We start from the raw sequence: 26,526 nt of genomic DNA, 5'->3' as shown, positions 1-26,526 counted from the left end.
GTTTGAACCTCTTTATTTCCTTCACACCTTTTTCTCGTGTTTGTTTTCATTTAGAGTAAAAACAAATAGAATAAAACAGAAATGGAACACCACAATGTATCCTTGGAAACTTTACAATCAGATCTTGATCAGCTTGTCACGACCATCACCAAATTCTCAACTATTATACAAAGCCATCTAAACGATTTCATCATTACTGAAGTCTGGTCAAATACTCAGGATGCACGTGAAGAGCTTTCAAAACAATTTGATGATGAAAACTTTGACAATACAATGCCTTGTTGTTATTATTATGGTTCTGGCAAACATTTTGAGAAAAAAATGGACTTACACGCCTCCCACCCCACCAAGCTTGACGCCCACCTACCAATTAACGCCCAAAGAAAATGTCACCGTCATTGTAAGAAGAGAGATACGGCTGCACAGACAAACATTAACGAAAAGAACTTGAATAGTTTTCTTACGGTCAAGAAAGAGCATGAGGTCTCGTGTTTATCGAAACTGCTAAATGATATTGCAGATGAAAGTTTGTGTAGAAAGGTTTGTTGATTTTTTTACCGAGCAGCTGCGTTTTTGTATACATTGTACACCCTTTTTTTTATAAGAATTTTATAAGAATGTCCATGATGAAAATGGCCAAAAAATTAAGAATATGGTAAGAATATCACCATCATGGAATTTAGCAACTGAACCTAAGAATGCCATTTTTAATGCATTTTAACCTGTAGATTGTCAGTTTCGAACTTAACCTAAGAATACCGTAATAATATTTTTGGATGATTTTCGCCAAAAAGTTAAGAATATCCATGAAGAAATGAAAAAACACCATTCTTATAAAAATAAACCAGCTGCGCTGGAAGCTCCGGCTTAAGAGATTAAAAGATGTGAAAGATGAGCTTGTTGAGTTAGTTGTGTTAGAACGTTGCCCACAAACTGCTAATCAGAACAGATCAGAAAGCAAAGTAATAATTCTATTGGAGAGCGAGTATGAGAAATAAGCTTAACGAATAAATAAACCAGCTGGAAGTTTAGCTCTTCTAAGTGATTACACATGCACTTTCTTGCCTAAAGAACCAACCCCACCCCCCGCCCACTCATCCTCGACTAAAAAGTTCAAAATTGGAGCTAAATGAGATAAACATTTAGAAGTCAATATTTCCAAGTTCTTGATTTGATTGTCCAGATAAAATTTCGGGGAGAAAAATAGCCTAAATTAGAGGCCACGGGCTTTTAGCTAAGCATTATTTTTTCTGTTGGGATAATACCGTAAGTTGGTCTAATGTCGACATCCGTCTTCTAACTTCGACACCTTTCTTTAGAGATAGGAACAATAGAAACTGAGGAAGGTCTGAATTGATGATTGACTTTGATTAGCGCGATGAGAGGAAAAATCTTTAGTCTATCAGTGATTCCGACCTTCTTATTATTCCTGTCTATAAAGAAGGATGTCGAAATTAGAAGACGGATGTCGACATTAGACCAACTTACGGTACTTGGGGGAGAATAGGATAAACCAAATAAAATGGTACAATAGTGTGTATGTAATAAATAGTGGTATATTTGGAAAAAACCTGTTTCGGGTTTGCAAAATCTTCAAAAGGAACGGTCGCCCCAGCCAATGAAATTACGACAAAGTCCAAAAAATATCATTTTCAGTTATAACACTGTGAAAATTTCTCCGATCTTGTTCAAATTTACACACGAATTGTGTTTTGGTATCCTTTACTGAATTCTCATAGTGATATGTTTGTAAAAAATCTGTGTCGGGTTTGAAAAATCAAAGGAACGGTCGCCAGCCGCGATGAAATTACGACAAAGTCCAAAAACGATCATTTTCAGCCATAACACTGTAAAAATTTCTCCAATCTTGTTCAAATTTACACAGGAATTGTGTTTTAGTATCCTTTATTGAATTCTCATAGTGATATGTTTGTAAAAAATCTGTGTCGGGTTTGAAAAATCAAAAGGAACGGTCGCCAGCCGCGATGAAATTACCGTCAACTGCTCCAACTTGGGACTATCTTACGCAACATGGGAGGGCCTATTCCACCAACATTTCACCAAACCTCAAAAGTCATTAGATTTGAGTTTAATGAACCGCGTATTAAAAAAATACAAGATTTCTCTTTTGATTTTACAGTAAGTGAAAATACAGACCAGATATCAACAAGTCCCATGTTGCGTACACTCGTCCCAAGTTGGAGCAGTTGACGGTACGATACAAAAAGTTCAAAAACGTTCATTTTCAGCCATAATACTGTGAAAATTTCTCCGATCTTGTTCAAATTTACACAGGAATTGTGTTTTAGTATTCTTTACTGAATTCTCATAGTGATATGTTTGTGAAAAATCTGTGCCGGGTTTAAAAAATCAAAAGGAACGGTCGCCAGCCGCGATGAAATTACGACAAAGTCCAAAAACGATCATTTTCAGCCATAATACTGTGAATATTTCTCCAATCTTGTTCAAATTTACATAGGAATTGTGTTTTAGTATCCTTTATTGAATTCTCATAGTGATATGTTTGTAAAATATCTGAGTCGGGTTTGAAAAATCAAAAGGAACGGTAGCCCAGTCAAAAAATGATGAATACAAAACAGGATCATTTTCAGCCATACACATAACACCACAAAAACTGCTCAGATCGTTTTCAAATTTGTACTGTAATGTTGTAATTTTAGTATTCTCTTTCGAATTCCAATGGATGTGTGTTTGAAAGTTTCATTCCATTGTCAAGTTACAGAGTTTTATGGTTTTGTGTGTCCATAAAACTAGAGAAGTTAGCCATATGCAAGATTTTAGCACTCGAGCAGCTGACGATTCATGGCTAAAATTTCTCCAAAGTCTTTCCACATTGTTATAGACCAGTATGCATCGAACTTCTCATAAATCATGTCCAAAACATCATGAATAATGATGAAAATGATCACTATCTTTCACTGAGATTTGCAGCTAAGCCCACTTTCGGCAGCCATCTTTTTCTAAATACTTTCGCAATATTATCGAAATCCAGATAATCCGTTTTTATTAAATCGGAATAGATTATCGGATTAGATAAACAAACAAAAAATGTCTTGACCGTCGGAAGAGAGAATTAAAGGCTCCTAGGCCGGAGCAAAAAGCGTGTATCTTGATTCGGCCAAAGAAATAGAAGTAGAGAGAAGGAAAAACAACGATCTTTTATCCTATTCATTTTGAGCCGTAGAGGGCTTGTTATAACAGCAGGTACCATAATTCAAAACGATTTGATTGACACGCGCTTGTCTTAAAAGTAATTGTTTAAAACAACAGCCGGATCTCTTTCTTCTTTTTGAAACTTTTTATTTGTGAGTTGTTTCGATATATATCTTTTAATAAATAATTTTCATAATTAGCATAATTGAAGTTGATTTTGATATTATGTTAACGATTTTGAACTCTCTTTCGAATAATTAAGAAAAAAGAGAAGCAGAGAGACGACAAATGTGCAAATTCTTAATACGTTTTTACAAAATGTTTACAACCGAAAAATAAGTCTGAACTGGATATACGTTTTGGTCCTCGTTGAAGCACGCGATTCCATACACAGATAAATTTCCTGAAATGTAAAAGCAAAATAGTCAAAATGGTAAAATGTCATGCATTATATCAAGGCCTGAAACTCATCTTGATAATCAAAAAAAATATGGTAATGCATGATTTATTTATCACAGATCTTTTTTCAATATTTGGCTAGTCGAGTAAATGTTTCGAAACAGTGGTAGTAAAAGAATATGCCTGGTTTCGAGGATTGAATGTGGCAATCTATACCTGCAGTCCAAAAAGGAAGTTGAGGGATGTACCAGGATAGTCTGTCTGATAGTGTTTAAATTTATTTTCTGCTTAAAGTAATGAAAATAACTTACATCTTTAAAATTTTCACATGCTTTGAATTTAGTATATGCTGCATCTCTTTTGATTTTGATTTTACACAGCCTGCAATATTTTTCCAACTCTTTCAAATGACCCATGGTTTTAGAACAACCCACGACAAAGAATTTTTAAGCACTTATTTTTATTTCTAACTAACAACATTTTCTAAAAAAGGAAAGAAAATTGTTTCATATTCCAACAAAAAAAAAACACATTTAACAAAAATCGCTTCTATGATTTGAAAAACAAAATGGCGGCGAACGAAAAAAATTATAACATTGCTGAAATATTTTCAAAAAGTTTTTCTATTTAGCCTTAGGGGTGGTGACTGATATAAACTGCAAAGGAAAGATCGATTATTGCTTGACTCATATCCAAACACCCATTTTCCAATTCTAAATAGTAAACGAAATATTTCAAATCCAAAACTACACATACAAAACAAGTCTTTTTTCACTGTCGACTTGAAAAATGTGATATTTTCAAAATAAAAAAAGCTTTTGAATCCATTTTTTTTCTATGGTGTAAAAGAGGCCTTCTAGAATCTTTTCTAGTTGATTTCTTTCTAGTATCTAGCATAATTAAGCTGTAAAGCACTGTGTAGATTACAAGAAATCGTCGGTTTCTTTACTTCAAATTGTCGGTAATTGTCGTTTTACCGACAATCGCACAGAAAGAGGAGAAAATCATAACAAGCTCTAAACGGCTATTGTTTAAAATAACAATCGCAAGTGAATAGAGAAAATGTGGTCAGCGGTTTGTTGTTTTTCCTTCTCTCTACTTCTATTTCTTTGATTCGGCGAATAGTGATATTTTTACAGGGTGGCCACGCATGATGGAAAAACTGGAAAACCTGGAAAAACTGGAAATAGGTACATTTTCCAAACAGGAAAGCTGGAAAAACCGGAAAAGTTTTTTTGATAGTTTTCGATAGTTTTTCTTGACTAACCCAATTTTGAATCGAATCTTTTCATTCAGAAGACTTTATAACTTTGTCTGCCTTTCCCTTTTCACACAGGTTGCTTCTTGTACACTGTAGTTTAAATCACAGTGAAGGAGAACAAGCCAGGAGAAGAATATATATTTCGCTGACCAAGGGAGTAACTCAAAGTTGGAGGACTACTTTAGAATTCTAAGAATTCTAAAAGATTTAGGGGTACCAAAATTATTGGGGGTACCTAAACTTTTTGGGGGTATCTGAACCCTGGAGGACCCTGTGGCTTAGATCTGTATAATCGATTTGAAAGAAATGACTATTGAAAATCTAGAAGTACCAGTGGATACCCCTTAAAACCTACAAAGTTGCACTTCGGGCTCTCTTAGCCACCAAACTTAATTTAATATTGTTCAGTTCACCTTTTTACAACCTCTTATAAATGTACTTTCATAATCATAAAAAAACCTAATTTCGAGAATTTCACTTATTTCACACTAGTAGAGGGCATTTTGTAAAATCGCTCGACTGTTTTATTAGAAGCACATGTTATACATTTTTGGAAAGCTAAGGGGTAGGGGAATCGAAATTACTATGTTTCCAATTTTTTTTCGGACACTTTGGTGTGATTTTCGGACAAATATGACGTTCTCAGGCAAAAATCATAGGGTTAAAAATTAATGAAAATTTTAGCTCGAGAAAACGGAGACCTGTTGTATATTTTTGGAACGCTCTCAAAAAATTAGGATTAGAGATATATTGCAAGTATAGGTGATTTCAGTACCTAACTCGAGATATTGAGCTTCAAAAAGCGCAAAAACTGGACAAAATAGCTGTTTCTGGCTGAAAAACACGGTTTTCAAGGGTTAATAAGCGTTTTTGCTGATTCAGCGAAAAATTTTATATATAGTAGCGAGGTTAAGCAAGAAGCTATCTATTACGTACGGAATCTATTACGTGAGTTTTTAGACTGGATCCGAGGCGTTTTAGCCTGATTCCTAAAGCTTCACGGCATAGAAAAAAAAGTGGTTAAGCAAAAAGGCGATCTATGACGTATGACGTAATGTTTATTTTTCCGTATGTCACTTTCGGCCCCAACTTATAAAATTTTATTTTTCTTTCTTTCTTTTCCAGCTTTCTTGTTGGTGGTTTGGTCTATAAAATCCCCTTACTTTCAATCTTAATCTACTTAGTTTTTTCCCAAGACAAATGTTTTCACAAAAGTTAAAACTAGACAAGCATAGTCAGAGTTTTCTCTATATTACTTTTCTATTTTTATTCAACATTTTTATAAACAAAAAATATGTCTATACTTCAATGAATTCTTAACATTGCAATAAAAATATATAATTTCATAATTTCATCACTAGTTTACATAGGTACCAATCAAAAATTACTGCTTTATTTATAAACAAAAAATTATTCTGTAAGAGCATAGTGGAACAGTCTGTCATCCTTATTTTATTATGCTGCATTTCTATATGAATGCTTCACCATTAGCATTACCAATAAAAACACTCTTAAAAAAAAGGTGTGCAAACCAGGTCTTGAGTTTCATATCTGGAAGGTGTTCCTTCTTCTGCTTCTTTGCATTCCAAGGTATCAATATCACCTTTTTAGGAAAGGAGATGTCTCTAGAATCAAACCAAACTTTCTGGAACGTCATAACATTATAATGTTGAAGAAGTTGAAGGATGACCAGTCAATAAAAATTTTTCAGTAAAGGATTAAGAACTTAAAGCAGTAGCGGTTGTCCAGAAGATAGAGCTTTATATAATTTTCGAGAACGGTTTGAGCTTCAGCGGTTGTGTGACATCAGGTTCTTACTCAGGCTGATTTGTACGTACAATATAGTTGATGATGGAGAGCAGAAATTGAATCTCGTTGCTTAGTTGTAGCAGTTGAAATTGGAACAATAAATAAAGATTTCTTCTGCTGTATGCTTCGGGTGGAAGGGTAAATTTATTTGAGCTTGGCAGAGCAGTCTTTTTCGTGTTTGTTGCTTTGGGTGGGTGACATTATTTTGGCTTCTTCGCACTTGATGGTGGCACCAAAGAAACACTGAAAAACATGAAAAAGAAATATGGTTACATGCTGTTTATTGTAATGGTTACTTTGAATGTATTTGGACTTTGAGAGCATATAAAAAGCAAGATAAAAAAGAGAAGAAAAACAAAAGAACCAGAAAGAAACTTCTGTTTGTTTTGCTTTCGTTTGATAAAAAAGTCAGCAAATATTATCTTATTGCACTTACATCTTGACCTTCTTTTGTGCAATAAATCCTTTCACTTTGTTTGTATGCATCATATTTTCCACAGATGAGATTCAAAAAATTTCTACTGTTAGCTTTCTCAGCTCAAACTTATCAAAAATCAAAAAAATTTACTAAAGTTTTTTTTCTGTTTACATTTTTTTCGGGTGATTTTTGATCCTAAACGATTCAGCCCAATCTCCGTAAGCTAAATTTCCCGTGGATCATGCTTATATCCTAATCGATATCTATTACGTGAGATTGGAGAATTTCGCGCAATAGATCCACTCCCCAAGCTATGACGTACAGGTCAAATTTCACGGGACAGAGTTAGCCTTGAGATTCGGGCTCTAGCCCGCGAAAAACTCACGTAATAGATTCCGTACGTAATAGATAGCTTCTTGCTTAACCTCGCTAGTGTTAGTTTTTTGTTATAAACTATTAAGTCAAGTTGGTAGGAACGGAATTTCAAGACTTTTTTATGTTACTCATATTTAGAATTTTCGGTTTTATCAATGCTGATTCTAGGGCCTCAAAAAACTGGTTGACCTTTAAGATGATATATCTTTTACTCATCTTCTAAAGTCACCGATGTATCTGCATTTTCTGAAAGGTATTAGGTGTAGAAAGTTTCCTATACCCCATTTTCATAACTTATTTTCAATCTCCAAGGAGCTAGAGTGAGTTATAGGCAATTATTATCTAATTTTTGTGTTGAAATACTTCCTTCAGACGCAAATATGTTATTTTGAATCTGTCTCAAACCATCAAAAACATACTCATTTTTAAGTATAACCATCATTCTTTCAAAATAAATAAAAATCGTCTAAAAATCTACAGGTCAGAATCCTCATTTTAATGACGACCTACGTTTTGGGGCAATATACTGTAGTTACTTTGCAGTGAATATGAATCACTGCTGAAAATTTGAGACCAAAAGAACTATTATATAAAAAGTTATTGGAGAAAAAACATTTTGTAGGAACCATAGACAGCGTACTTTCAACACAAAAAGTTTCAGCCTAAAATCCCACCTAAATTTTCAGATAGAGGGTGTCTCTATTTTTTGTAGGTTTTAAGGGGTATCCAATTGTAATAATTTTGCACTCGCTTATAGCTGGAAAAAAGTACAGATTTTTTGGGGAAGGAGCTCAAATTACCTGGTAAAAAGGATGTTTTTGACCAAAAAGGCTGGATTTTTCATCTAAAATAAGCGTGGCCACCCTGTAATAAGCCAAACAACCGAAATCGGTTGGACATAGAATCGCCAACTTCTGCAAAACTGCAGGTAGTATAGGAGCACCAATCCGCTAGTGGGTGCCAGCAGCCTAGGCTGACCTAGGTGATGAGACAGTCTGATATAAGCTTCTGATGTATCAAAAATAACCTCATTCAAGAATCAAGAAGCTAAAAATTAATTTTTTCCTCTAGATAGTTGATTTCGGTTCCGGCAAAGGCTATCTTGGTCAACATATGACGTCACATAATAATTGTGATGTTCTTGGTATCGAGATGAAATTCGGTTGTTCGTCGTCTGCTGAAAATATGAAAGAGAAGATGAAAACAGCTCACCGCAGTGTGACCTATGATCGCTATAAGACAATCACTCATACTGTACAAGCTTCTGATCCAGCAAGTGATGATACTGAATCCTTGGTCACACTCATCAAAGAGAATCTTAACTCATCAGAACTTGTAGAGGTGGATAATAATTTCACAAAACAAATTATTAAACCTCAGATTTATATGTGCACACGCCTAATGAGGGCATCGAGTGGATTTCTGCCAAGAAAATATTATTGTTAATCTAATGCTATAGGCTTCAGCAGCGTCGATTCAATAGGGCAAAACAATTCTGAAACAGGTTATTTGAAAAGGGCCAAGATTTCAGACTCCCTTCAGACAATCAATACCTTTGTTTGATTTCCTATTTATAAATTAATTCAGTTTGTCATAGTCAATGTTTTATGTAAGAATTCTAGCAGCGATCATCCTACCCCGCAATAATTCTTACCCTATCTTGCTTTCAGGAGCGTGTTGATTATATTTTGACTGGATTGCATGCTTGTGGTGACTTGACCACATCAGCCATCAAGACGTTTGTTAAAGAGAAAGATTTTCGTGCTATCTGCATTGTTGGTTGCTGTTACAACCTCATCAGTGAAAAAGGTTCGTCTCACTTGCCTTATTATTAATAAATACTAGTTTCTTATCAAACTGGAATGAATTAGATCCACACGAGATCTCTGTTTTGTGATGAATCTAGCCCGCTTTAAGTTCGTCATTGACGATTTTGTTTGTTTATCCTTCTTCACCTATTTTAGGCTTTCCAATTAGCGAATATGGCAAGAAGTGTGGTTTGAACTTTGGTAAAAGTGAAAAGATGCTTGCTTGTCAGGTAAGAAATTGCCATCTCTCCCAACTGACCTCGTAATGGCGTACATTCGTAGCAAAAACCTGAATTAGCATTAAATGTAAGGGGGTGGCTACCTCGAAAAAGAAATGTCAACATTGATTGCAATTTTGAAATACTTTAGTGATTTCATTGTTTCTCTTCTTTAGTGTCCATCAAGATGGCTCAACACTGGGCAGGTACACGAACACTATTATCTTGATGACCGTTCAGTTCATAGTAAAAATGTGTTTTTACCTCGTTCCCTGTGATATGTATTATCAGCTTTTTTTATGCCTAGTACTGATGATAGCGCCAGATATAATACCTTGGCATCGTCTGCTTTTCGAATGTGAAAGGTTATATGTAATTTGCATATTCTCTGGCATCCATCAGTAACGTAAATAAAACCTGGGATTTTTTTACTTAATATCTTTTTAAGTAAAGTTCAGTAAAGTTCTATATTTTGTTCGTTCGTTCGTTCGTTCGTTCTTGGGGAAATTCCCTTATGTCAATTTTAGGGAAAAAGAGCATCTCTCACCGGGATTGCTATTTTTTTCTATTTTTTTCTATTTTTTTGCACTTTGATGTAAAATGGTAATATTTAATATCTGATGAAGCCCGTTATCAAAAATAATTTTTGTCGGTAAATTTGGGACAAAAAGTGCCTAAACATGGGTTTTAAGACTTTAACTATACGTCACAGGTCGATTTTAATTTGAGCTGTGATACTCACAGAAATCAATTCAAGCTAATCACTACACTTTCTTTACTCTCTTGCTATTTGTCCTATTTTCATCTGATTCTCATCATCAGGTAGGTCCATTCAGCATGTTGCTTGTTTATTTGTATTTTAGACGCTGAACAAATCGCTATTGTACAGAGCTATTTTACAGGTAATTTAGTAATTTTAATATCGAAACTTTATGGTCATTTCGTATTAAGTTGGTCTTAAAGCCAAAAAGTTAGGTCTGAATCGCTAAAATTATGAGCTTACAAAATCATCGCTTTGATGTATAAAAGTGTTAAGAAAGAAAATTTATGATGGAGAAATACTTTGCATTGCTTTTGCAAGATCATCGCACATCTCCATATATTTAAAGATTGGCTTTAAATTTGTCGTACTTTGGCTCAAGAACCTACAAGTAACAACTTTGATTAAAAGATATTGACAACAACGTCATTAATTCTATTTTCAATTCTCACTTAAGGAAAGAAGCCTACAAAGTTTAAACCTAATATTTTACAATATTTTGAATGATATTGTGGTTATTTTACAATGTCTTTATCGTTTTAGAAAATATTCAAAGATTTGGGGTTCCCAGAGTAAGTTCGCGCTTGAAGCAAATTAAACTACGCATTTCAAATGCAGTGGATCTCGTCACTTACTCCTTGATAATCGTCATAAGTTCGAAATGATTTAACTTTTGGACCTACTCCGGTGGAGGTCCTATAAATTAACCGTTGTATGTTCGTTCGTTCGTTAGTTACCAGCATTTCTCGAGATTGGCTCATTAGTTTTTTCTGATTTTTTGCACAAAGATGCATAACAATAAACCCTCGAATGTGATGGAGCCCGATTTTTGAAAAAATAATTTTTTGGGCAAATTTGGGCCAAAAAACGGCTAAAAAAAGGGACTTTTTTGGACTTTGTGAAAAATTTGATCATTAATTTTTTCTGATTTTTTGTATGAAAGTAGGGTACCATCATAGGTAAAAGATGGCTCTAGCAGATTTTTGCAAAAAAAAAATTTTGGCTCAAAAAACGCATTTTTATCTATAAGAATCACTAATAATAAGCATACATCAATGTTCTTAGTCAAATTACTCATTTTTTATGTGATAGATGTTTTTTTTTTACTCATGAGGGCTTACTTTTGATGAATATGTGTGTTTAGACATGAAATTTTGGCTGCTTGGCGTGTTTTTATAGAAAAACTGGCCAAATTCGATATTTTTTTATAAGCACATTATCAATTACTTAGGTATTAGCTTTTCTCGAGGTTGGCGCTTTCATTCTTTATGATTTTTTGCACAAAGATGCATAACTATAAACCCTCGAATGTGATGGAGCTCGATTTTTGAAAAAAAAATTATTTGGGTAAATTTGGGCTAAAAAACGGGTTTTTTGGACTTTGTGAAAAATTGGATAATTAACTTTTTCTGATTTTTGTATGAAAGTAGGGAACCATCATAGGTAAAAGATGACTCAAGCAGATTTTTGCAAAAGAAAATTTTTGGCTCAAAAAACGCATCTTTATCTATAAGAATCGCCATAAATAAGCATACATCAATGTTTTCAGTCAAATTACTCATTTCTTTATGTGATAGATGTTTTTTTTTTGCTCATGAGGGCTTACTTTTGATGAATATGTGTGTTTAGACATGCAATTTTGGCTGCTTGGCGTGTTTTTATAGAAAAACTGGCCAAATTCGATATTTTTTTATAAGCACATTATAAATTACTTAGGTATTAGCTTTTCTCGAGGTTGGCGCTTTCATTCTTTATGATTTTTTGCACAAAGATGCATAACTATAAACCCTCGAATGTGATGGAGCCTGATTTTTGAAAAAAGAATTTTTTTGGCAAATTTGGGCCAAAAAACGGCTAAAAAAGGGTTTTTTGGACTTTGTGAAAAATTGGATCATTAATTTTTTCTGATTTTTTGTATGAAAGTAGGTAAAAGATGGCTCAAGCCGATTTTTGTAAAAAACGAATTTTTCAGCTCAAATAACGCACGTTTATCTATAAGAATCACTGTTAATAAGCATACATCAATTTTCTTAGCCAAATTACTCAATTTTTGATGAGATATGTTTTTTTTGCTCACGAAGTCTTGAATATGAAAGAATATTTCAAGAGTATGAAATTTTGGTTTCTAAACGTTTTTTTTATAAGAAACAAACGACTAATTTTAATAGATCGTCACTATTTGTGTTCTGAATGATTGTTGAATGGCCACGCTCACTTAGATATCAATTATATATGTGTTAAATGCATAACCAGGTAGGTCCATAAAAGTATCACTTGTTACATTTTAAATCGGCCTTCTTAAAAAAATGTTATACACTGTTGATGATAAGTATTCTGTATGAGAAGCTGTACGAGAGCTCTTAATTTTAGATCTTATGCGCTCCTCATGTACTCTTTTACGAAATGAGTTTCTTTAATTTTTTCTTATTTAGCGATGAAATCAATCAAATCAAATTACGGAAATTGGGCAAGAAAGAAATCTCATTCAGAAAATACATGGAAACTGTCCGAAAACGATGTCCGCTACTTGACCAAAGGGTATGCGAATTTAGTTTTTTATGTTTTGAATCGATCTCATATATTTGAGCCGTTTTTTCGAAGAAGATCGCTTTTGCCGATGTTTCGAGATCTTGAGTGGATTCGAACATTCCTTGTTGTAAATTTGCTGGTTAAAGTCTAGTTTGAATCACAGACCTTTAAAAAGAGTCAGCTAAATCAAGGAGCATGAATTCGTTAAAAGTTTTAGTCGAACACGGGAGTTGAAACTTCTTACTAAAAGCTTAAAAAGGTTGAAATAAAATATAATTTTAGGACTAGTTGTTTAATTCTTTTTCGATAATAAATAATTCTTTGGGCATATCATTGTGGCGTGATCAAGGAGTTGTGTATGAACGATCTCGTTCTCCAGCTCCTCGCAAATCCATCTGATCTTCTCTGACGTGACATACTTGTCAAATACTTTATTTGCTTCATCAAAAAGAAAGTGATAATCTGCGCGTTCATTCCAACTCCATTGTCCTTCCAAAGTACTATCGCACATATCTGTTGAATAAAAACGTTAGTGATTTATATCGATCTTGAATCCCGAATGATGCTCGGTGTTTCTATCGAGAAATTAGCATATGGACTTTCTCATTGAGTTTGATGCAATTAACAATAAAACATTTTACGAAACATTAATTTTAACCTACCTATACCATCTTTCACATTGCCCGATTCCCATTCACCATTTCTCCACCAAACAAATGAAGAATGTCCAGGCTGTTCGATTACACATGCTGGTATTCCGAACCCTTGGCACATTCCAACACAAAAATACGATATCCCTTTGTTTTCGGCAGCTCCACGACTTTTCAAGGACGGCAACGTCAGTGGTCTTTTGACACCATTATTTTTTAATGTGACCATAGTTTGAGCAGCTTCTCCGATGTTATCTGGAGACAGACTTTTGGAATTCACATTCTCTCTGACCCATTTCAATTCTTTGGCTTCTGCATTACTGCTCACAACAAATCTAAGTAACCAGGGACTTAAACGCGCATGAACAGAAAATAAATCATTCTGATCCGCCCACTGTTTGTACGTAGAATATCGATGGATATGGTTGATTGCTAGTTTCCCGTTACTTGCTAAAGTTTTGATTTCATTAGCGAATGAAAGAGCAACAGCAACTGCAAGCCTCTTGTTATACGCCTTCGTTTTGATGTTTAAAGTATCAACGTTGATCAGAGATGTCAAAATGTTGATGACACTGACCCACCTGGAAAGTTCAAGGAAGATTTTATCTTATTTGACTAACTCAAGGGGGGGGGGGTAAATTTGGCGAGTCTGGCGACAGGTTAATGAGATGGTGTAAGTTTTTTGTTTGATAACAGAATTTAATAGGCTTACTAGCTAATACTAGCTAAAATTGGTCTTTACCTATTATTTTGAACGTAGCCACTGCACAGAAGATACTCGAGGATTTCAACATCAGATAATATCCAGTCAAACGTTTGGCAGTCAACAACTTTTTCATCGGGTTGTTTGGTCATCAGTTCTTTTAATCGCCATTGAAGGAATGTGTGGTGGTTTTCCTTTTCTGATAAACATGCCAGAACTTCACCAGTTTCCTTCAGAGACCTCAACTTTTCCATCAATGTTTGTATGGGGTCATTGTTTAGTGTTCCCATCGTATGCAGTTAAGATGATTTTGTTTATCCTGATCTAATTAACATACAACTTTTGAAATATTTATCCAATTTACTTAAAAATTTTCAAGTGTGCACCAAATATGAATTGGCATTTTTTTTGGCAACGTGACATTTATTTTGGGGCAGAGGGTCAATTCTTTGTCACCTATTGGTATCGTGTATTTTACAGACCGGTACAAAATAGCCCTTTTTTGCCTAAACAGCCCTATGATACTGTATCTAGTGATTGGAAAATGCCATTGACTTGAAATTTTGACAAGTGTTAGTTTATGATAATACAAACTTGCTGCCAAAATTTCAGCATAATCGCACGAGTAGTTATGCTGAAAGTGAGCATTTTAGGTAAAAACGGACCGGTCTGTAAAAAACCAACCGCTCACGTGACTGGATTGAAATTTCGCATACTGCCTCAAATGGTCAATATCTATCACTAACAATTTCAAGTCAAAAAGTCCAGTAGTTCCTGAGTTCCGGCAGGTGGTCAACGTTTTTTTACAGGTCAGCAATGTACCAAATACTCATGGAAACGATTTTTTACTGTTACTAGTCTCTTTTATTTGAAAAATCAGCCTTCAGAAACAAATTTCAGTCAAATCGAACAAATCAATCAGTACAATGCATGATTTTGGTCAAGTTTACATTTTGGTCTGTGAAATACTAACAGGTGGCTGAATCCAAATTTTGTAAATCATCTTCAATTATCAATCTACCACGAGGCTCCTCCCCCCCCCTCAAGATGCTTCCCCTAGTAAAAAAAAAGGGAAGATGCACGAACGGTTAAAATACAGTTGGAAAGAAGAGTTTAACTCTGAGTTCAAAAATATTCCAATAAGGCTAAGAATATAGTCTCAAACCATTTAACCTCTGTCAAATAGAAAAATCCAATGAAAGAAAGTGGAAGTACTGAAATCACAATTTTTGCCCGAGCTTTAAATTCTAAGAACCGTTAGAATACCCAAATTGTTAATATTTCAGCGGTTGATTGTAGTTATAAAACTATGCACTTGAAAAAGAAACAATAAAACAATATGACTTTTCTAAGATTCAACAGAAATTATTTTCACCTTTTTCCTTATTCTCAAATTAAAGATGATGTATTTTCTCTGAAAAATAAAAAAATTCCGTTTTCAAATCAAACTTCGTTAGCTTTATGGTTGGTAACCTGGTCGCAACGATATGTTCTGTTGACATTCATGTTCTATTTGACATACTGCCTTCATATGCTGCTTTTTAAATAATTCGTTAATGAATTATCAAAAATTTTATCATAAGACGAAAATAAAAAAATGTAGTGTTTCCGGAATACGGGTGAAGGAAAAAAGCTCTCATATGCGACTGGCCGGAAAAAAGTTTTTTTTGCTATTTTTGATAACTTAAAATCATTGAAATAGAACTTTAAAGATAACTTTTATGTACAAACAGTATGAAGTAAGCCCTGAATACTAATGTATCAACTACTTGTATCAATGTATCAAAAACCATAATCTGAAACACTCCTTTTTTTATTTTCGCCATAAAAATAATGTTTTGATAAATTGTCACATTTTTTACAAAAAGCCTGTAATCTCAATAGGAATTAGTTTTATGACCTACCTGGACCTTCGTGTCATATCTTTAATTAAAGAGTAATAGGTTTTTTTTCGAAAGGGACGGTTATGTCAAAACTGGAACATTCTACTTACCATAATGGTGGCCTAGAAGTGAGGTCATTGGTTTAAACTACATACAGTATAAAATGTTGGTTTGTATTTAACTAATTTATTCTGACCTACATTATTGGATTTTCTCGAGTACTTCATACCTTAAGTTAGCCCGGGGTCCACTTAAAGCCTTTTTTATAGACTGGATGACGCGATTAAGTAGCCCGGTAGTATATGGTAATATGCTTTTGCCTAGGCGTAAAACAGTCCGCCAGATTTTTGTTGTTTCTGCCAGGTAAAAAAAGAACGAAGCAATGTTGTGTCAAAACTGGAACATTCTACTTACCATAATGGTGGCCTAGAATTGAGGTCATTGGTTTAAACTACATACAGTATAAAATGTTGGTTTGTATTTAACTAATTTATTCTATCCTACATTGTTGGATTTTCTCGAGTACTTCATACCTTAAGTGGATAAATTTTGGCGTGGATTTAATTTGGTGAAAGACAAAAAAGAACAAGTTTTTTATTAAGGTGTTTTGTTGAAGCTCAGAATAGAAAAAATAATACGTGTACCATAAGATCGGTAATAAAGGTAAAAATAGTTTGTTAAAATATATACGGTTAATACACGATCGGCTTAAGCAGGCTTAAGGGCTCTGGTCATAGTGAAAAATCAATTTCAGAATTTGAAGATAAAACCTTATGTTTTCGCTTCTTTGACATGTTTAAAAACAAACTGCTTTTGAAAAAATGAATTTAAGTAATTACATCATGAGTAATTAAGGAATAAGTGTAGCATGGACCTTAATAAAACGTCAAAACGACGCTATTCATATACTTTTCACAAAAAAAGCCTAATCTCCTTGGGGAGATCATTTTATTGTTTCAAACTTTTTTTAAGTAAATGACAAATAATTTCTTTTTTTAGACTTTTTCGGAAAAATTTTCTATTTGGCTATATCCCAAGTTATAGCTGTTTTTGTATGGGAATTTAGTGGAGAAAATTGCCAAAAATGAGGTTTTTTGGAGATTTTAAAGGAAAGATACTTCCACAAAAATTTTCCGAAATTACGTTTTTAGCTACTAAATCACCTGAACCAAAAAAAATTCCAAATTGTTTACCGAGATTAGGGCTTTGAAAGGTGAAATACTCTTCTTCGAAAAACTCTTCGTTTTCTTCTTCATTTAATTTTTTCATCTCAATTTTTCGATTTTTAAATTCTAAAAAGGTAGGTTTAAAAGGACATATAAAAAAAGTTATACATTATTCGTTTTAAAATGAAGAAATTGTCATTTAAGTTGGTGTAAAATCGAAAAATTGGGTATGTCCAGAGCCCTTAAGAAAGGCAAAAATCGTTTTCTGAAATTTCTCGATAAAAAACATGATTTTCCTTTAATTTTGGCGGGGATTTAATTTGGCGAGGATTTAATTTGGCGAGGATTTAATTTGGCGAAAGAGAAATTTCGAAAAATTTGGCGGGGATTTGATTTGGCGAATTGCCGAATTTGGAAATCTTAATAAGCATTTCAAAAATGAGCAATTAGATTAGCCAAAAATCGTATTTGACTGATTATAGCTCCCTAATTATCGAGAAAGGTTCTTAAATAAGTTTTTGAAATTCTGAAAGTGGAAATGAAAAGAAAACCATCTAAATATGTCTCCATCGATAAAACTTTACAAAAATTACAATGAATTATTTCTGAATCGGCTAAAACGTCAAAATTTCGTATTTCAGCGTATAAATTTTTAAAGCAAAGTTATTTAAGTATACAAAGTAAGTGAAAAATTACTTCTTTATAGTCGGATATCTTCTGATTGAGTGAAGCTTTAGTCGTAAACTTTTGACTTGAAGCACCATTATTCAATGTTCCTCAGTGTAAAACAGCAGATTTTACGTTAGTTAGCGTATGCATTTATCAGATATCGAAAATGGGCAAGTTTTTCGTTTTTATAACACTCTGGTTCAAACTTAGATTTAATCAGAGTCTAAATTTCAGGGGCCACAAACCTATATTTGATCGCCCATGATATACTATAAAGCTATAACTTAATAATTTTAGGCTCGAAATTCTCGAAGTCCCAATTTTCAATCCAGTATCAAGCATAAATTTAACCTACATTTAAGGTAATTTTTTATAATCAACCAAGCTTGATAAGGCTTACGGGCTCAAATTTGCCAATTTTTTTCACTATCTCGTAAAGTAAAAACTTTATTTTATTTTTTTATTTTATAGCAATATATTTCACAGGTCTATTGACGTCATTGACCTCTATGAAACAGAACTTTTTCCTCCCATTCTTTTATCAAACGCTCTTTGAAGACTTGTAAGGATGGTGCTTCAACTATATATTCTTCTAGATCATTCCAAGGTTTCACACTCCTTTAAAAAAGAGAGTTGCTTTACCGTCATTAGCAAAGATCCTTTGAAGCTCGTAATCATGCTGACGTCGTGGTCGTGTCCGAGGAGTAAATTTCTCTGACCTTATAGACTCGTCATAAATGTGGAGGTTCTTGAAAACTTCCACCATATCACCAACTTGCCGCTTGGTCTTTAGGCTGGGTAGATTGATGAGTCGTAGCCGATCTTCGTATGAGTAGTTTCTATAGCAACTAACTAGCCTTGTAGCTCTTCGTTGGACGCCCTCGATTGCATTGATATGTTTGATTAGCCTTGGAGACCATACTACATGTGCATATTCCAAATGGGGTCTGACAAATGCAATGGAAAGCGTTCGAAACATATCTGGTGAGGGAAATTTGAAGCTCCTGCTAATCAAGCCAACGATAGAGTTAGCTTTGATTTGACTGGATTTTACTGAATATATGGGCTTCAAAGGTCAGGTCACTATCGATTATCAATCCTAGATCTTTTTCTTGGTCAACATGTTCTAGAACAGATCCTGCTATGGTATAGGGATGGGCATATTTGATGTTCCAAAATTTACCCAGTGTTAAAACATGACATTTGGTCGGATGAAATTCTAAAAGCCAGTCCTTTGACCAATTTCCCATGGCATCAATGTCTTCCTGTAGCCTGAGCGCATCTTCTTTATTTCTTCGACCAGTTTTGTATCGTCAGCAAACAGGAACATTTCTACTTTCGTAGCCTCTGGTAAATCATTGATGTACAAAACGGAAAGTAGTGGACCAAGTACACTTCCTTGTGGAACTCCACTCATAACTTTACATCTTCTCGACAATGTTCCGTTTACCTTTACATATTGATAACGGTCAATGAGAAAGGACTGTATCCAGTTGAGCTCCGACCCTTTGACCCCATAAGCATTCAGCTTTTTCAGCAGTCTGCGGTGTGGTACGGTGTCAAATTCAAAATAAATCACGTCAACTACTTTATTGTTTGAGATCGAATCCGCACATTTATCAAGGTATGTAAGTAATTGTGTTACCGTTGATCTCTTTGGCATGAACCCATGTTGTTTACTGGAAAATAGTTTTTCATTTACCAGATGTTTCATGATTTGGTCCCTTAGCGCTCTTTCCATCAGTCTGTGATGGATGTAAGACTGACTGGTCTGTAATTTTCAGCTAGATTTTTGCTCCCTTTTTTATATATTGGTGACACATGTGCAACCTTCCATCCGTCTGGCAGAGTACTTTCATCAAATGATTTAGTCATGATTGTGTGGACGGGACAGCTATGTAATCCGCTAGCTCCTTCAACATAATTGGATGAATTTCGTCCGGACCAATTGATTTATTTGGGTTGAGATCTTTAAGTTCTTTTTTGACCATTTCCAAAGTGAGATTAAGCTCTACTTTAGAATCGGTGCGTGATTGAAACTCCGGAAGACTATCATCGGGCTCTTTGGTGAATACACTACAGAACTGATCCTGTATATATTAGCTTTGTCTTCGTCCGTATAGCAAAGAGAAGATTTATCCTTTGGGTTACGCAGTAGAGGCAAGATCCCAGATTTTGTTTTCATGGAGTTACGAACATGTCTCCAAAATCTTTTTAGACTCCTCTTTGCTTGCCCACATATCCGTTTTTCAAGGTCCCTTTTTAAATGTCTTTAAAAATTCCATGAAGGACCAATTGCGAAAGTTCATGCTCGCGAAAAATTCTTGACAAAATAAAAAATCTGTAAAACTTCAAACTTTTATGACAATTTTTAGCCTGCTAAAAGACTAATAAGTCCAAAGACAAATGTTTCAAGCCAATCCAAGAAGTATTTGTCCCTCTAAGCCATTTTTTATGGGAAAATTCTCAATTTTACGTCTTGATTCGTGAAAGTTTATGCTCGCGAATTTCGCAATTTTTCGTCCTCGCGAAAGTTTCTGCTCGCGAAAGTTTGTACGCCTAAAGTAACTTGCCAGCTGGAAATATTTCGAATCCTAGAAGAGATCATGAAAATTAGTTTCCTTGAAATGATCTTTTCTTACATGCCAGCTAGAAATTTTTTTAACACTGCAAAGACGCTTCATAGAACAGATTACGTTTTTCCTGTTGGACATAAATTAGAAAAAAGAGTTTGCAAATACGGACTTTTCAGCGAGACCATACCGGGTGTGCCACAAATAAGTTACCCTCTTTGAATTTATATTGAAGGCAGTAGCAGAAAGATTTTTCAAAGATTGTTTCGGAATAATTTAGAAGAAAGCCTAACTTAAAATTTGGTGTATTACTTTTGGACCTACCCCGGTGGAGGTCCTATAAATTAACCGTTGTATGTTCGTTCGTTCGTCCGTTCGTTCCTTAGTTACTAGCTTTTCTCGATATTGGCTCATGATTTTTTGCACAAAGATGCATAACTATAAACCCTCGAATGTGACGGAGCCCGATTTTCGAAAAAAATTTTTAGATGAAAGTAAGGTCATAGGTAAAAGATGGCTCAAGCAGATTTTTGCGAAAAAATTTTGTTGGCTCAAAAAACGCATGTTTATCTATAAGAATCACTATTAATAAGCATACATCAATGTTCTTACTCAAATTACTCAATTATTATGATGAGATAGATGTTTTTTTTTATCAGGAGGGCTTACTTTTAAATAATATATGTGTTTAGACATGAAATTTTGGTTGCTTGGCGTGTTTTATAGAAAAACTGGCCGAACTCGATATTTTTTTATAAGCACATTATCAATTACTTAGGTATTAGCTTTTCTCGAGATTGGCTCTTTATTGCACAAAGATGCATAACTATAAACCCTCGAATGTGACGGAGCTCGATTTTTGTAAAACAAATTTGGGGTAAATTTCAGCTAAAAAGAGGGTTTTTTGGACTTTGTGAAATATTGGATCATTGTTTTTTTCTGATTTTTTGCATGAAAGTAGGTAAAACATGGCTCGAGCAGATTTTTGTTAAAGATGAATTTTTCAGCTCAAAAACGCATCTTTATCTATAAGAATCACTATTAATAAGCATACATCAATGATCTTAAAATTACTGAATTTTTTGATGAGATATGTTTTTTTGCTCACGAAGTCTTGAATATGAAAGAATATTTCAAGAGCATGAAATTTTGGTTTCTAAACGTTTTTTTATAAGAAACAAACGACTCATTTTGATAGATCGTCACTATTTGTGTTCTGACTGATTTTTTAATGGTCACGCTCACGTAGATATAAATTATAAATGTGTTAAATGCATAACCAGGTAGGTCCATAAAAGTATCACTTGTTTAATTTTGCTTCATTGGTTAAAAAGTTATGTTCAAAAAAATATCAATCTTTAAAAATGTCAAAAATAAGGAGAAAACTAGATTATTAAATTGGTTGTAATGAATAGAGACACAAAGCCATTTTATGCATCAGGAAATGTATTTCCATTATGTAAAAAGCACTTCTTTACAAGGTTAGGCATCCCTGTAAAAACATTCCATCATATGTGAATCGATATGAGCTGCCACAGCTCAAACAAGGCATTTTTCTCAAAGCTTTCACCTTCTCCGCCTTTCTCGAGGATGATGCACATACAGAAAAACTTTCGGAAACTCTTGGAAAGATTTGAAAATTTTGTGGGGGTTGAAGCATCTTATTTATGCCGAGGGGAAAACAGAAGTAAAAAAAAACAACAAATAAACAATTGCAATAAAGAATACATAAAGAGTGTTACAAGGAGCAATACTTGGTAAAAGAAGTCATAAATTGTCCGTATTTGCAAACTCTTTTTTCTAATTTATGTCCAACTATGAAGCGTCTTTGCAGTGTTAAAAAATTTCTAGCTGGCATGTAAGAAAAGATCATTTCAAGGAAACTAATTTTTATGATCTCTTCTAGGATTCGAAATATTTCCAGCTGGCAAGTTACTTTAGGCGTACAAACTTTCGCGATCAGAAACTTTCGCGAGGACGAAAAATTGCGAAATTCGCGAGCATAAACTTTCACGAATCAAGACGTAAAATTGAGAATTTTCCCATGAAAAATGGCTTAGAGGGACAAATACTTCTTGGATTGGCTTGAAACATTTGTCTTTGGACTTATTAGTCTTTTAGCAGGCTAAAAATTGTCATAAAAGTTACATATTATTCAAAGTTTGAAGTTTTACAGATTTTTTATTTTGTCAAGAATTTTTCGCGAGCATTTAAAAATCGAAAAATCTTCCCATATGGCATTTATGAGTTTTTCGTTTGGTTTTAAACTAAAATTCTTCTTCTATCACTGTCCCATCATTACTGCTTTTGTGAGTGTGGAATCTATAGTGTTTTAAATGCACATAACTTTACATTTTTCTGTTTATTTTGTAGCTCAGAGTACACGTGAATTTTCCACGTGAAATTTTTTGTACAAATTTCCCTGATTTTTACTGAAAAATTTACTGATTCTCTGAAAATTCGGGTTTGTTTGAAAGTCGAGAAAAATTTGCATGAGTGTGTGAATTTCGAAAAAGAAGATGCGTGAATGCGTGAGTCCGCTGGGGGAGGGGGCTCTTTTACCTTTACTTTGAATCCATCATTTTGCTTGTATGAGCATCATCTTCAATACGGCCCTTATCAAGGGGGATAGCTTACGAAAACAATTCATCGTCCTTAACCGAAACCGTTGCTCTGACTTTAATTAAAAATTCATTGGTGAAAAGTGACGAATTTTTTGGAAATTGGAGAAATTTTTTGCCAACGAATTTTCCGAATTGCTTATTTTTTTTTACTTTAATTAACTTTCACGAAATTTATCAGGTCAAATGCTTTCACTCTATTTTCAGCTGTCGATAGAGGATGAAAATACCTACTTCGAAACTTATCAAGGAATCTGGGAGCAAATGAAAGAATTCCACTGGGTAACTATTTTCTTGTATGATGATTGGTAAATTATATATCTTGGAAAAATGTGACTGAAAAATTTTGCACTAAATGTTCGAAAAGTTTTGGACCCTTTTTTGGGCATTTTATGATGGCGTTAATTTTCAGTACAAAACCGTTCAAAACAGATTTCTTCGACTGTTTTATGTGAAAGATCATGATTAAAGGGACATAAAAGTAGTAAAATGTAAGCGCGAACCACGTGTCATTAAAGAGAACAATTAAAATCACGTGTCCAAAACAAACTTGTAAAACAATTGAACAATCAAAATTAGCTATATTTGGTTTGATTTTTGGACCTACCTCCGGGTACCCCGGTAGAGGTTCTATAAATTAACCCATGTCCGTTCGTCCGTCTGTTACCAGCTTTTCTCAGGATTGGCTCATTAGTTTTTTCTGATTTTTTGCACAATGATGCAAAAGGGGAATGCCCAGAACATGACGGAGCCCGATTTTTGAGAAAAAATTTATTTGGGCAAATTTGGGCCAAAAACTACCTAAAAATGATGTGACGGAGCCAGATTTTTAGGGAAACTTGTTTTGGGCAAATTTGGGCCAAAAACAGCTTAAAAGGTTTTTTGGGCCTGGATGGTTTAAGTGATTTTCGTATTTGGGGAAATTCCTTTTTACCATTTTACATTATTCAACACACAAGCTTTATTTTTCCATTCTGAATTTTTGTACAATTATTGTCACTTTTTTCTTATTTTCATCTGATGTTAATCATTAGGTAGGTCCATTCAGCATGTTGCTTGTTTATTTTGACATGTGACATTTGTTTTGATTTGGTATCCGCTGCATACAGTTTGTTTACAAATTTCGCAAGTACTGTTAAGGAAGTAAGGTGAAATTTGTCAGTAAGTTTCCCTAAAATATTTCGAAATAGCCTAAAATTCACCCTCCATATTTCCTGGTGACGTCATCAAATAGCAAGTGAGATTTACATTCTCAATCCATGCTCAAAAGATGTAACTTAAAACGAAGTAACTGAAATTTTGGCACTTTTGGGATAAACAATTTTTTTTGTGCCTTTTAATACAATTATTAGAGCTTCTTTGAATGTCAGTAAATATCTAAAAAGTAGTTTATTCGACATTTTTGAGTTTTGTTTGAAAATACTTTACGGAAAATTTCTTTCCAAATATGTATTCATTTGGACTGATGACACACAAATCCGTGAAATTAGTGAAATTTAATCCCCGCGAAATTTTATTCCTACCTTTGAGCCTGTTCTAACAATGTAAATCTTACTGCAAAGTTAATGACTTCACTAAGAAAATTGACGGATTTTTCGCAAATTCTGACCATTTTTGGGGTTTAATTGACACAATTTTAAAAACAATTCAGTTTTCTGTGCTAGTATTATGTTAGTTGGTTTAGTGGAAAAAGTAATTCTTACACCCGTAGTTGGGAATTCTCTTTTCGTCACATCGAAAGACAAAGGATGTTTCAGAGAAAAATCATAAGAATAAAAAAGGGGAGTAAGGGACTGAGTTCGAGTTTGGAAAAGGGGTTGTCAAGAGGGTGTAATTTGGCTCATTCACCAATAGAATAGCAGAAAATATTCAGAGCCAGATTTTTTTGCTAGGGTTTTGTACTGAAAATTGACATCATAAAATGCCTCACCATGAGTCTAAAACTTTTGGAATTGATCACTCGGTTAAGTTATGGCATGTCTCAAAAACTGAAAATTACCATAATTTTTAGATCGCATATTGGTCGACAGAAAATGACCAAACAAATGACTGAACATGAAGGGTACTATCATGTAGTTTCTAACCTGATGTGAACCTAATTTTTGTTTCGCTAATTTTCGCGAGAAACCGCAAAAACTGATTATGACGTCATAATCGATGACGTCATAAAAACTAAAAATTGAATTTCCCAAGAATCGTCTTCAAACTTTCATCAAAGATGTATCTCACTAATGTCGATCATTTGAAAAAAAATTTTTTTGAAGTTTTGATGACGTCAGCAGAAATTAGTGAAAATGAAAAAATCCTATTTTTTGCTGAGGTAATCAGAATTTTGAGAAAATCTTTTTTCAAAATGCACAGGTTTTTTCTCTTGGTTCTCATATTTTTCAGGGTTTCGGTCATTGAGAGCTAATTAATCCTTCCTTTTTTTCTTTTTCTAGATACGAATGCAGCTTGCTCCGTTCTTGGAAAGAATCATTATTCTTGATCGAGTGGCCTTCCTATTAGAAAAGGTAAGGCGAGTCTTTCCCCGATACAATTTTGATATATTGAGTTTCGATCTCCAAAGGCTATAATCCAAAAATTTTGGACAAATATGTTTTTCCTATATGGTCAAAAATACATCAGAAAGTTATAAAATTCATTTTCGGACTTCTATCCGTTTTAAAACACAAGAGAGGATAACCTATACTAGCCGTCACCAGCTTTTTTTCTACTCAGAGAGAGGAGTGAATATTATTTTCCTTTTTCAGGAATTTACGGACGTTGCAGCTATTCGTGTTTTTGATCAAGTCACTTCACCACGTTGCTATGCTATATTCTGCTCTCATTAAAGAGCTATAAACGTGGCAAAATAGAGATATCGAGAAAATCGGATTACAGTGTAGTTTTTTTAACCATCGATTTTTTTCATAATAAAGAAAAATATACAAATAAATGTCACGTGACATTCTTGAGTATTTTATGACTTTCAAACACATCAATAGACTAATGACTGGCTTACATTGCCTTTCTATATATTGCCCCAACAAGTTTCGAACCCTTTTGATAACCATTTCCTTGGGCAGCCGTACTTGATTGAGCCTCGAAATGAAGTGAGATTAGTTGTAATGTAAAACATATCTTTATCTACAGAAAAAGGTATCTGCCTATATACTGTAACAATACGAATTAAAGCAATCTAATCTAAGTTTATATCTAATAATGATATAAACTATTGTTGGTAGTTTTATCATTATCAGTCGATGTAATTTTAATGTCTCACTAGTTTCTGTGGTTAGTTTTGCAAAAAAAAGGAGTATTTTAGGTGTGTTATCAATTTTCTGTTGATTGGTTTAATATACAATCTAATCATAATGCCGTCACAACATTTTAAATGAGATTATCATTGCGTATTTGTGCCATCGACAACAAACCATTTAAGTTGGATTTAGCTGTGGCATCATGAATAATAAATTCGTTATTAAACCTTTTAATTACTAGTTCGATGGCTTAAAAGACCCAATTTTC

The 26,526-nt window shown here is 33.9% G+C and overlaps 2 protein-coding genes across 3 annotated transcripts; one reads left to right on the top strand and one right to left on the bottom strand.

Moving 5' to 3' along the window:
* Window positions 1–55: 55 nt before the first annotated feature.
* LOC136816338 (probable methyltransferase-like protein 25) lies at window positions 56–25,960 on the top strand. 2 transcript variants are annotated; one of them, XM_067072659.1, is made up of 11 exons: window positions 56–540; window positions 8,508–8,777; window positions 9,107–9,245; window positions 9,401–9,474; window positions 9,639–9,668; window positions 10,326–10,364; window positions 10,766–10,794; window positions 12,655–12,760; window positions 23,224–23,298; window positions 25,458–25,529; window positions 25,770–25,960. In XM_067072659.1, exons 1-11 carry the CDS (start codon window positions 82–84, stop codon window positions 25,848–25,850), a joined length of 1,374 nt encoding a protein of 457 aa, XP_066928760.1. In that variant the 5' UTR covers window positions 56–81; the 3' UTR covers window positions 25,851–25,960. The 2 variants fall into 2 exon arrangements, with proteins under 2 accessions (XP_066928760.1, XP_066928761.1); XM_067072660.1 differs by lacking the exons at window positions 25,458–25,529; window positions 25,770–25,960 and adding an exon at window positions 18,120–18,184 and having other exon boundaries at window positions 23,224–23,287.
* On the bottom strand, window positions 13,037–14,460 carry LOC136816327 (uncharacterized). Its single transcript, XM_067072651.1, has 3 exons — window positions 14,144–14,460; window positions 13,414–13,982; window positions 13,037–13,264 (listed from the first exon to the last, which is right to left on the bottom strand). Exons 1-3 carry the CDS (start codon window positions 14,392–14,394, stop codon window positions 13,044–13,046), a joined length of 1,041 nt encoding a protein of 346 aa, XP_066928752.1. The 5' UTR covers window positions 14,395–14,460; the 3' UTR covers window positions 13,037–13,043.
* Window positions 25,961–26,526: the final 566 nt, after the last annotated feature.

Source organism: Clytia hemisphaerica, unplaced genomic scaffold, assembly GCF_902728285.1.
Source record: "Clytia hemisphaerica strain Z4C2 unplaced genomic scaffold, Clytia hemisphaerica genome assembly, whole genome shotgun sequence".
NCBI lineage: Eukaryota > Metazoa > Cnidaria > Hydrozoa > Leptothecata > Clytiidae > Clytia > Clytia hemisphaerica.
This window is presented reverse-complemented; position numbering and strand designations above follow the sequence as displayed.